The sequence below is a fragment of the Meriones unguiculatus genome, chromosome 8, assembly GCF_030254825.1.
Source record: "Meriones unguiculatus strain TT.TT164.6M chromosome 8, Bangor_MerUng_6.1, whole genome shotgun sequence".
Classification (NCBI taxonomy): domain Eukaryota; kingdom Metazoa; phylum Chordata; class Mammalia; order Rodentia; family Muridae; genus Meriones; species Meriones unguiculatus.
This window is the reverse complement of record NC_083356.1, coordinates 122,424,284-122,436,642: the sequence shown is the minus strand read 5'-3', so window position 1 is coordinate 122,436,642 and position 12,359 is coordinate 122,424,284. Positions and strand designations below refer to the sequence as shown.

The window sequence follows — 12,359 nt, the reverse complement described above, 5'->3', positions numbered from 1 at the left end:
CAACTTCAACGACAGAATGGTTACTAAACCGTTTGGTTGTTTAGCAACCACGCCGGAAGTGACGCTGGTGGTCCTCTAGGAACCGGGAAGGAGCCGGGGCCAAAGCCAAGTCTCTAGGACTGAGGCGCGGAAGTGCGCGTGCGCGGTGCGGAGCTGCGGGCGAGCAGCGGCGCTCGCGTTCCGGCATCGACGTCAGGCACGAGGACCAACCGGCGGATGCTGGAGCCGGCGCTGCCTGCGACCGGGGCCTGGGTCAGTGAGGAGCCCTCGGTCCCTCCGGGCCGCTGTTGCCTTCCCCACACGCTGCGCTAGTTTGGAGCCGGCCAGCGTGCGAGTCGAGGCCCTGGCTGGGTGGCGGTTTGAGGTGAAGGACAGAGCCCTCTTGACCACAGAACCCCACGGATTAAGGGACATAAAAGCTTGGTTTGTGAGGCATGGTCAGGACTAGATAAGACCCTGTTTATTGTTATATGAAACTGCTTGGGGAATAAATTGTTATTCGTGCGCTTGGGAACCAGCCAGTCTCTAATGACAGAGAAATACGTTAATAGTGGACTGGCACTTGATCACGAAAGAGGCGTTCCTGTCCCATCGATGTACAGATGGTTTCATTACTGAGTAGTTGGCACTACCGGTGAATTACGCAGCATTTCTTGCCCCTCAAAATGAAAAAGCAAGTGCGATTTGCAGTAGTGAAAGTTCTAACGCGCCGTTGTGCTGTCTCTCTTCAGGTTTTCTGTCAGGTGTTCCACTGTAATGATGCTGGTAAGTATGGAAGTAATAATCTCTTATCGGAAGAACTTTGTGTACATATACTAGTGAGTTGGAAGCGAGCGTGGCTTAAAACATAAGAGCTGAAAAGGTCAGGAAGTTTACTCTATGTACAGGCAAACAGCTCCTGCCGTACTTTGTAGGAGACCCATGATGGATGATCGTGAGGGATCAGTGAATTTACACACTGCATCATCAGCAAATTTTGCCTTGATTTTGCTGAGTCCCTGTTCCCACAAGGTAATGTAGAGCAGGCAAGAAGTCCTGTGGCTGTGATGTGTGTGGCATTATAGGACAGGATCTCTAAACTGAGGGAACTCAAATCACAAGGGACAACATGCCTGTCTTTTATGTCTTTTAACGTGTTCACTATAGAGACAGTTCGAGGCAGCTGGGGCTCTGAATACATAGAAGACAGACGCAGTGGAGGCCAAGGCTCTCAATGAAAATCCTCAGCACTTTTACTAAATTATTTGCACATATTGAACCTCATAAAATGTCATTAATTTTCTAATTTGTCACAATATAAGTTTCATATATGACTTCAGACTCCTGATTGCAACTCCAACCTAAAATTAAAAAAAATTTTTTCTAGAGAATTTTTTAATAAGTTATTTATTTTTATTTTATGTACATTGGTGTTTTGCCTGCATGTATGTCAGTGAGGGGATGTCAGATTCCCTGAAACTGAAATTGCAGACAGTTGTGAGCTGCCATGTGGGTGCTGGGAATTGAACCCCAGTCGTTTGGAAAAACACCCAGTGCTTTTAAATGCCAAGCCATCTCTCCAGCCCCCCAACCTAAAATCTTTACATACAAGTTGATCTAGAACTGGTTATTTGGGTTTTTTTGTTTGCTTGAATCATAACCCTGATATTTGTTGTTTTTATTTTATATTTTTCCTTTTATTTTTTTATAATTTATTCATTATCCTGCTTGAAGCCCCTCCCTCAACTCCTCCTGCTTCTCCCCATCCTCTTCCACTAGTTCACTGAAAGGGGGAATTCTCCTCTTCTGCCATTTGCTCATAGCTTATCACGTCTCATCAGGACTGCCTGGATACTCTTCCTATGTGGCCTGGTAAGACCCCTTCGCCAGGGGCAAATGACCAAAGAGCAGGCAACTGAGTTCATGACAGAGGCAGCCCCTGCTCCCCTTACTCAGGAACCCACATGGAGACTGCTATCTATGGGTTACATCTGAGCAGGGGGTCTAGGTGCTCTCCATGCATGGTCCTTCATTGGTCATCAGTCTCTGCAGGACTCCCTGGGCACAGCCCTAGTTTTTGTTGTTGTAAATTGAGGGTGGCATTCACACCATAATTAGAAACAATTTAAATTAATACATAGACATTTTTAAAATAAAATCACAAGAAAAACTACAAATGACTATTAAACCACTCATTAAGAACCTGCCACTGTCCATAAACCATTTTTATGTTTATTTTAAACATAAAAGAAGAGGCTAGAGCTGTTAGATGCCCCTGGAGGGAAGTTATAGGTTGGTGATAAGCCACTCAAACGTGTATTGTCTACAGAAACTGTGTGCTCTTAACTGCTGAGCCACCTCTCCTCCCCTTATTTATTTACTTGGGAGGTTTGTGTGTATGAACATGTGCCATGGAGCCCAGTAGCATTAAATCCCCAAGAACTAGAGTTGTACCACCCACCAGACATGGCTTCCGAAAACTGAACTTGGGTGCTCTGCCAGAGCAGTGTGCACCCCTAACCAGTGAGCCGTCTCTCCAGCCCTGAGAATAAGCTGTTTGTTTTTTTTGTTTTGTTTTGTTTTGTTTTTGTTTTTTAAATAAAATGTGTTATTGGGTGTGTGTTGACTGAATGCAGCAGTAAAAAAGTGCGGTCAGAGGAGCACGGGTTTCTCTCCCTCAGCAGTGGCTTGCAGGGGTCCTTCAGCCTGACGGGGTCATCTCACTGGCCCTCTTTATGTTGTACAAGTAACAGAAGCTGGGCACAAGCTTGCAGCATTACGTCTGCCTCAGGCTCCTGAGTGCTGGGTTCCTGGTGTGAGCAATTGTGCCTGGTCTGATTTTCAGATTTAAGTAAAAGAGTTCCCAGGTAAATTCACAGGATTAAAAGTGAATGTGTGCACTTCCTTAATTTTTTATTTTAAGTGTATCACTAATATCCGAATAATTTATTGATAATAAAATATAGCATTTCCCCTTTAATGAGAAAAACGGAAACAATGAAATTCACTTGGCTGAACAGATGATTTTATTAACTAGATAAAATATTTTCATATGGTATTTCTTTTTTTGTATTTATTTCAAGTATATGTGTATAATCAAATTTTGTTTGTTCATTGCCAATACATGTTTTTTTTTTTTGATATGAGAAAAAAGAAGTCAATTAGAAAACATAAATTTTAAGCCTTTAAAAGACTTTTATTTTAATTTTAGGAGTTAAATTTCCATTTTTTTGCTGCACATCAGAGCAATTTGTCTGCATACAGAAATGAAATAATATTTAAAAACAGCTGGCAAATTAAAGATTGCAGTGGCCTAACCTCTATGCTCAAGTAACATTAATTGGACTGCAAGAACTAGTTTGGGTAAGTAGTTTTAATAAAAATATATTTAAAAGACAGAAAAAAAATCTTAAAAAAAAAACAAAACACTTTTGTCAACCCTAACTGTACTCTTGTGCTTTTTTCAGGCTGGTCTTCAGAATAAGTTTCTGGATAGCCAGGACTGTGTCGGTGGGGGGTTGGGGGGGAGGTAAGAAATGTCAGTAATTTGTGGCGAATTAAGCTTAGGCTTGAGGCATCATTTGGCTAACAATGAGTTAAAATTTGTTTTGATGTGGTGCTGGAGATGAATCTGAGACCTCATAAATGCTAGTGTCTATATATGTACACAGCCCTAGGAAACTTTTAAAATCATACACTATAAATCTCCATAAGGCACAGTTAATTAAAATGTTCCTTTTTTGGTAGGTCGGTGCCTGTTGAAGATAGGAATCCTCCACATAGCCCTAGCTGTCCTGGAATTCACTCTTGACCAGCCTGGCCTCAAACTCGCAGAGATCGGCCTGGCTCTGCCTCCCGAGTGCTGGGATCAAAGGTGTGTGCCACTACCGCACAGCTACCAGTAACCCTTACCAGCTACTGCCACCCTTTCCAGTAGCACCAGAAACCAGTGAGTTCACATAATAGGAAATACACTGCATTCACAGGCACAAAGTCCTCGTGTGTGTCTGTTCTGTTTTTACTAGTTAGCTTTCTCAATAAGCCAGAAAATACTGCAGCTGCGTGCCATGTTTTGCATTTTTAATTTATTTCTGTATTTTTTTCCTATTTTGGGGTCCTTCACTTTTTAGAATTTCAACAATTATAACATGAATACAGTTTGTTTTGTTCAGTGTATACTTTAAGGTTAATGAATATTTAAACATTTTCTTCTGTTAAAATTAATCTACTTGGAGCTGGTTGTAGTGGTATGTACTTTTAATCCCAGCACTTGGGAGGAAGAGGCAGAGAGATCTCTGAGTTCGAGGCCAGCCTGGTATTAGAGTGAGTTCCAAGACAGCCAGGGCTATACAGAGAAACCCTGTCTCAAAAAACAAAACAACAACAACAAAAAAAAAAACAAAGCAAATAACAATTATTTTGTCATAACATTTAAAAGATAGGGTATAATTTGGGGGCCTTTTCTAATGACCTGTTCTAACTCCCAAATAAAAGACAGTAGATTTATTCAGCAAGCTTTAAGCATTTGAGCTGGGCAGATAAGATCTGTTATAAACCTCTGTACTAGCTGACTACTTCCCAGACATTTGCCCCAATTACTTGCTGTGTTGGTCCTGACTGGGCTACTTCTGCTCGATTAGCTCAGTCCTCATGGCCATGTCCTTTCTCTACCTCTTCTTTCTTTTCCTCCTGGTTCCTGCCTGAGACCCCAAGACTGGGAACAAAAGTCCTGCCTCCTGTCTTCTTGCCCAGCTGTAGGCTCTCAGCAACATTATTAACCAGTCAGAGATAATTGGGGAGCAATGTTTACACAACACACAACAAAGATCATTGAAGTGACAGTGCCCATATCTGGACTGCTGCCAGATCTTGGGCCACAGAAATCAGCATCTGAATATACAGCACCAGCCCAACCCCCAAAAAAGCCCTTTTAGTCCAATAAAGGACTCTTTCTCTTACAAACAATAAGAAAAATTATGAAACAGTTGTGAAAAGGATCATTGAAGAATTACGTTCTCAATGTCCAGTCCATTTGTATTTGGCAACTTAGGAGAAAGTACTACCTGTCATATCTTGGTGAGTTTAGAGTTCTGTACTTAAATCATTTTCTATCATAGTTTGCATTTATCAACCTAAAAAAATTTACTTAGACCTAAAAATATCTTTATAAAACTTTCTTAAATCATAAACAACTTAAGTTGCTTTGTGAGACAATAACTACCTAGTCTTCAACCCCATCAGAGCCTTGAGAAAGGTACATATTACCTGAGTATGCAGGAAGTGCAGAGCAAGCAGCTTCCAAAATACAGAAATGACAGAGACAGCCGGCTGCCCGGACAGTCACCCAAATGTTCTCTGCAATGTTAAAACATCATCATTAGCCTTCTACCCTGTATATGACACGTTTTTGTGAGGCAGGAATTATGAAGGATTGCCTACCTTGCCTTGGCAAAGTTTGCGAGTCAGCTTTCCTACATAGTTTGTCTAAGTTTGGACAGCATGCTGTTTATAGTTGAAGCAAGTGCAGTTTCTTGACCAGTAGCTAGCTTGCCACATTTAAAGCAGACTCCATGTGGAGGTTCTTCAATGCCCATCATCTTCCTTCAGGTAGGCTGGAGATGCTGCCAGGCTGACATGTCTCATTATCAAAAAAGCCTTTAATGCATAATAAGGACTGAGCATGGTAGCAAGCACATGCCTTTAATTTCAGCATTTGGAAAGCAAGAGCAAATGGATTACTCTGAGGTCCAGGCCAGCCTGGTCTACCTAGCATGTTTCAGACCAACCACTGGTGTATCGTGAGACCATTTCAGAAAAGAACAAAACAACAAAAAGCCCCACCTTAGTGGATTAGTGGTTTAACTAATATTTACTGTTTTAGCCTGTTAACCAGTTTATTTATTTACTCATTTTTTTAAAATAAGTTCTTACTGTACAGCCAGGTCAGCCTCAAACTCTTGTTCCTCCTGCTCCAGCCTCTTAAGTGCTAAGATGACAGAATGTGCTACCACACCTAATTCTAAGCAGGTTAACATTGACTTCTGGTTTTAAAGAAGTACAGTAGATATGTAAACACAGTCTGTTTAGGGAATAATATTTCTTCTTTTTCAGGGTAACCCAAATCTATTACTGGAACCATGAAAGTTTTGTTGGTGTTTGACTTTGACAATACAATCATAGATGACAACAGTGACACCTGGATAGTACAGTGTGCTCCAGACAAAAAGCTTCCTGTTGAATTACAAGATTCTTACCAAAAGGGGTTTTGGACAGAATTTATGGGCAGAGTCTTTAAGTATCTGAGAGACGAAGGGGTAAAAGAAGATGAAATGAAGAGAACGGTGACATCAATGCCTTTCACTTCGGGAATGACAGAACTTTTCAGCTTTCTGAGAATGAATAAGGACAGATTTGACTGCATCATTATTTCAGATTCAAATTCAGTCTTCATAGATTGGGTTTTAGAAGCTGCTGATTTTCATGATGTCTTTGATAACGTGTTTACAAATCCAGCAGCTTTTGACAGCAATGGCCGTCTTGCAGTGAAAAACTGCCATGCTCATTCTTGCAGCAGGTGCCCAAAGAATCTTTGCAAAAATACAGTTTTGGTAGAATTTATAGATGAACAATTACAAAAGGGCGTGAGATATACTCGGATTGTTTATATAGGGGATGGTGGAAATGATGTCTGTCCAGTAACCTTTTTAAAGAAAAATGATGTTGCCATGCCACGGAAAGGATACGCTTTACATAGAACTCTAGCCAGGATGTCTCAGAATCTTGAGCCTATGGAATCATCTATTGTAGTTTGGTCTTCAGGTGTCGAGATAATTTCTCATTTGCAGTGTCTAATAAAGGATTGATGTGCCAAGCATTGAAATCTGAATTAGTTAAGATTGGGCTCAGCAAAATAAAACTAAATCCCTAATGTTAGCACCTTTAAAAATGTGAGGATTTTCCTCTTAGAAGAATTCTGGTCAAGGGCACTTTGTTGCTCAGCCAACCTCAGCTTTTAGTTCCAATCCATGATTTGAGGTTGATACCTAAGCTCAAGTCCTCACAACAAACATTCTGACCAAGAACCAGGGCAGTGAGGTTGTAACCCTTTGTTTAAGAATATTTTCCAATTGTACCAAACAGTTCTGTTTGAATATCACTAGCCAAAACCTAGTCAGTGCCTTTCCTAACTGCAAAGATGGAAAGTACAGCTTTCATTCCAGGTGGTCATGTGCCCAGGAAAAAGTGGAAAAACAATACGAAATTGAGGTAGGTTTAACTCATGGTCTGTATTAGTGGTGGTTAATGGATTATATTTTTTTAGACTTTTTTTCTGAAAAAAAAAAAAAAAAAAAAAAACAGGTTTTACTTCCTTCAAAAATATATCCAGCAGTTACAGATGTTGAAATAGCAGATGTGCTCTCTTCTCCTGCTGTCATATAGACAGTTGAGTGTGTTCAAGATTTAGCTTCACCTAACCCACTACTGTAGCTGAGGGAGGCATTATTGCTGGAGATGTAATGGATGCTAATTCTGCCTTCCAGGAGGCACTAAAGACTGCACTCATCAAAGATGGCCCAGCATGGGGATCATGCAAAACTGCCAAAGCCTTAGGCAAGTGCATGTGTGAACCCAATTGTGATGAGCCTGTCTGTGTCAGGTTGGTGGAGGAGCTTTGTGCTGAGCATGGAAATCGGCCTAATTAAGGTTGATGACAAGAAACTAGGAGTATTTTAGGCATCTGTGAAAGAAAGAGAGGAAATGGTAAACTTCTTGGTTGTGGTGTGTTAAGGATGCCACTGAAGAATGCTTCAAATACAAGAAATAAAATTGGCTTTACTTTCCAAAAACAAAAGCCTGATGCTTTATTCACTTAAGAATAAAAGGCTCTCAAATGTGTATAATGTCTTCTGAAATCTGATTTTAAAACAAGGGTGCAGTGTTTTAAGCTTTATTTGTGTGGGCTTGAGGCATGCGTGATTTGTGTGTGGAGGTCAGAAGACCAACACCCACAAGTGGTCTTCTGACCTCCACACACAAATTATACCATGTGGGTTCCAGGGTTGAGCGCAAGTCATCAGCCGTAGTGACAAGTGCCCTTAACTACTGAGCCATCTCACTAGCCAAGATGCAGTTTTTCTTGTTGGAAGTTTTCATCAGTCAGGATTTCCTTTTGAAATGAAATACATTTTTCTCGCATGTATCATGTTTATATCATAGCATCATAAATAATTACTGTGATATAGTGCTTTGTTGTTTCAAGACAGAGTCTTACTATGTAACCCAGACAAACCTCAGGCTCTCAGTCCTGCCTGTTTGTATCCAGTGTTGGGATCACAGGTATGTACCACCAAGCCTGGCTTCAGCTAGTTTGTAAACTGTTATTATTTGGCAATACAGTTGTGAAAAATAAGAACTTGGATGAATATTCAACAGTTGAGAGGCTGATGTAGGAATATTAGCAAAATATCCAGCTGATCTAGACGTTTTTATAAATGCATGCTAATCCATAGGTTCATAACTGAACTTAAATACCCAGGACTTGGAATAGGATCTTTTTATGTTTTGGTTTTGCCGTTTTTCTGGTTGTTTTTGGTTTTTGGTTTTGTTTTTGTGTTTGTGTTTTGTTTTTAGAGACAGGGTCTTACTGTGCAGCCTTGGAACTTGGCATGTAGGACAAGCCATCCACGAGCCCACCAACTACCTTCCTGCTTCTGCCTTTTAAGTGCTAGTAGCATAAACATCCATCAACACACTGGCATAGTACAGTTTTCTTAATATCCAGAAATAGAAATAGTCAGTATAATGTAATGGGAAAATTGTATTCTAGTTTTCTTTCTAATTACAAAGTGAATCCTTAATAGATTAGATTTTGCTGAAACATTACTTATTGTAGTGAAAATTTTGTAATTTTGGTTTCTTTAAAAAAACAAATGTTTTGAGACTTATGTTTGTGTTGTAATCCCATGTGTAGGGAATCTGAGGCTGCTTCGCAGCAGCTGACTGTGAGTTGCCTCGTGCTCTAGCAGGGCCATGGTTTTGACAGCTGCAGATAGTTTCTGCAATTGTGTGAGGTTTGGAATTCTGGGAACTTTTCAGAGACTATTGAAGTGCTAGGCCCTGAGAGGCAAGGTAGCCGTTATTAGCTGCTGCTGGTTAGATGCTGTTGATCGCTGTTCATATGCGAAGAAGTGAGAAGAAGAAATTAGGTATCCTGACAGCAAAGATCAAACTTGCCCCAAGGGAAGCTCTTCATCAGCAGGAAGTGGTCTAAGGATAACTCCACACCTATCCTCTCTATCCTTTTTTCCTCTCCTGCTTTGGGGTTAACAAGGGTGGAGAAGCATGGGTGAGGTGGCCCAGGCCTTTCATCCCAGCACTTGGGAGCAAAGGCAGGTGGATCAGAGTAGATCCAGCCTGTTCTACAAAGTGAGTTCCTGGACAGCCAGGGCTATGCACAGAAACTGTGCCTCTAAAACCCAAAAAATAAAAAATAAAATACTTGCTTAACTACATCAGAAAGCTGACAGCAATGAGGAAATTCTAAGGAAATGCAGAAATGTGGGTGGGAACTATTTCTCTGTATGTGTTTGAAACCAGTGTAGCTGCACTCTAGTTCAAGGCCAGACTTAGCTACATAATAAGATCATGTCCAAGCAAAAGAAAAAAAAAAAAAAAAAAAACAGAAATACTAGAACTGATACTAACCATTAACCAGTATTAGTGTCTGATGATTTTTTTTGTTTTTCTCTTTTAGATAGGTTCTCCCTCTGTAAGCCAGGCTGGCCTCAGAATCAGTTTTCAGCTTCCCAAGTGCTAGGCTTAGAGGTATGTGCAACTATGCCCAGCCTGAAATTAGGATCTTACACAGAGTAACCATAGCTGGAGTAAGAGTTCATAAACGAACAAAAGATGAAACCATTCAGAATGATACAGGCGGTGATAAAACAATGCAAAGAGCAGTTGAACTAAGATCCATTAACTGGGAGGCAGAGGCATTTCGAGGCCAGCCTGGTCTACAAAGCAAGTTCCAGGACAGCCAAAGCTACACAGAAACCTTGTCTCGAAGAAACAAACAACAACAAAGAAAGTGTAACAGGAAATTGGTACTCCCCAGGAGAGAAGACTGAAGTGTGGACATAGTTTATGAGATGATAAAACTTTACAAATTGAAAAGAGCTAAAGACGAAAGAGCTAAAGTCACAAACAAGCCAGCCGCAGCACCTAGTCTTACAGCACCTAGTTCTACAGCACGGGCTGACGACTTGAGCCCAAGAAGTCTAAGGCAGCCTTGTCAACATTGCAAAAACAAAACAAAATGGAAGCAGCAGGATAAATAAAACAACTTAGGCTTTGGGTACAACCTAGTAGCCCCAGTTTCAGTCGAAAGCACTGAAAATAAAACAAAATGATCACATAAAAGATTCAAAAACTGTAAAGGAGCCAAGAAAAACAACAGACAACTCTGGCTATTTTCTGATGTTGGTAGACTTCACCAGTGAGACAGACCCAGAGTTTTTTATTTTAAAAAGTTCTAAACCACGGACTCAAATTATTTAACAGCTCAGCTCTTCTGGTTATATAGTTTTTTGGGTTTCTTCTTTTTTTTTTTTATGCTTTGGTAGTTTTTTAAGTATGAATTGTTCAAGTTACCTCAGAATTTAACAGTTTAGCCAAATACAGTGGTGCACACCTGTAGTTCCAGTTATTTGTGTGGTTCGCGCACGCACACACGCACACACACACACACACACACACTGACTTGAGCCCAGAAATAATTTGGGACCACGTGGACAACAGTGATATCCTCCCAATGATAACAAAATAAACTTAGCAGCTTGGAACAGTAAACATGACCTGTCTGAAGCCAGGAGTTCACAGGCAGATGACTAGATGTTTCTGGCTTGAGATAAAAGTGGTTCAAGGTACTAGCTGGCTCTTCAGTCAGGTGACAGACAGGCTGGACGAGCCTCTTCCAAGGTGGGTCATTCGCACCTTTTAGCGGGAGACCTAGTTCCTTCTTTTTCTAAATCAGGAAGGCTTAGTTTATCACAGATTGTTGGCTACAGGTTCTGTAGTTAAGTGGGGTTCTGCCACTTAAGTATGGGAACTCCAGATCCCCAAGCACCCAGGTAAAAGCTGGTGGATTGCATGCATCTGTAACCCCAGCACTGGGGAGCACAGGCTAGTGGATCCGTGAAGTTCAGTGTTCAGCCAACCTAGCAGAATCAGCGAGCTCCAGTTCAGTGAGACACCAGGCTCAGATAATAAGGTGCAGGAGCCAGGAGGTGGTGGGGCGTACCTTTAATCCCAGCACTCTGGAGGCAGAGGCAGGTGGATCTCTGTGAGTTCCAGGACAGCCAAGGCTATACAGAGAAACCCCATCTCAAAAAAAAAAAAAAAAAAAAAATCAAAATTAATAATAATGGCACACAAAGTGTTGGAGTCAAGAAAAAAACCTTTGACAGTGACCTTTGGCCCCCACTAATTCACACATGTATGCATACCTGCCTGCACCACACACACACACAGTCAGAAAACAATTCTTTGGAACGAAATAATGACCATTATATCCATTAGGTCCATTAGGAGGGGCTTTCAGGTTCACTTTGAGTTTAACCATCATGCTCCTTTCCCTTTCCTCTTTTCAAAGAGGCCCCTCTAATTTCTTGTCTTTTAAGATTTATTTTATGTATGAATGCACTATCTGCAGGTCACCTGTGTACCAGAAGAGGGCATCAGATCCCAGTATAGATGGTTGTGAGCCACCATGTGGTTGCTAGGAATTGAACTCAGGACCTTTGGAAGATCTGACAGTGCTCTGAACCACTGAGCTACCTCTCCAGGCCCCAGTTTCTTGTTTTTTTAAAATCTGTGTTCTGTGTATGAATGAAAAAGTTGTATTTGTTTTTCTGTATTTTGCTTATTTCTTATAATATGGTGATTTCCAGTTTTGTCCATTTGACTATAGAGGAAAGTCTTTGATGACATAATTTTGTTTTTCATAGTAGAATAAAACTCCATTGTGCTTCTCTACCACATTTTCTTCATTTATTGAAAAGTGCCTAGGCTAATCAATTAATTTTGCTATTGTGAATAGTGTCACAACAAACATGGGTTTACAGGTTGTCTCTATTATATTCTGGCTTTGATTCTTTCAGGAACATACCTGAGAATGGTACAGTAAAATCATGAGTTCCTATCTTTAGTTTTTTAAATAACCTTTGTTTGATATTTGTGTGCATTTTACATCATGCGCTCCAATCCCCCTCACCTACCTGTCCCTTCCTATCTCCCCTCTGCTCTTGCAACTCCCTCCCCCTCAAAAAAAAAAAATCCCTCTCTGGTAATGAAAGCTGGTAGTGACACAGAATATACCCTTT

General features: G+C 40.8%; 1 protein-coding gene across 4 annotated transcripts; it reads left to right on the top strand.

The window, feature by feature from the left end:
* Positions 1-109: 109 nt before the first annotated feature.
* On the top strand, positions 110-12,012 carry Phospho2 (phosphatase, orphan 2). Of its 4 annotated transcripts, none has more exons than XM_060390491.1 (5): positions 110-252; positions 732-765; positions 3,191-3,342; positions 3,727-3,853; positions 6,091-12,012. In XM_060390491.1, the coding sequence occupies exon 5, from the start codon at positions 6,117-6,119 to the stop codon at positions 6,840-6,842; it is 726 nt and encodes a 241-aa protein (XP_060246474.1). In that variant the 5' UTR covers positions 110-252; positions 732-765; positions 3,191-3,342; positions 3,727-3,853; positions 6,091-6,116; the 3' UTR covers positions 6,843-12,012. The 4 variants fall into 4 exon arrangements, with proteins under 4 accessions (XP_060246474.1, XP_060246475.1, XP_021491249.1 ...); XM_060390492.1 differs by having other exon boundaries at positions 3,727-3,928; XM_021635574.2 differs by lacking the exon at positions 3,727-3,853 and having other exon boundaries at positions 111-252.
* Positions 12,013-12,359: the final 347 nt, after the last annotated feature.

What these genes read in the sequence shown, in the direction of transcription:
- Phospho2 (XM_060390491.1), top strand. Translation starts at nt 6,117, where the DNA reads ATGAAAGTTTTGTTGGTGTTTGACTTTGACAATACAATCATAGATGAC.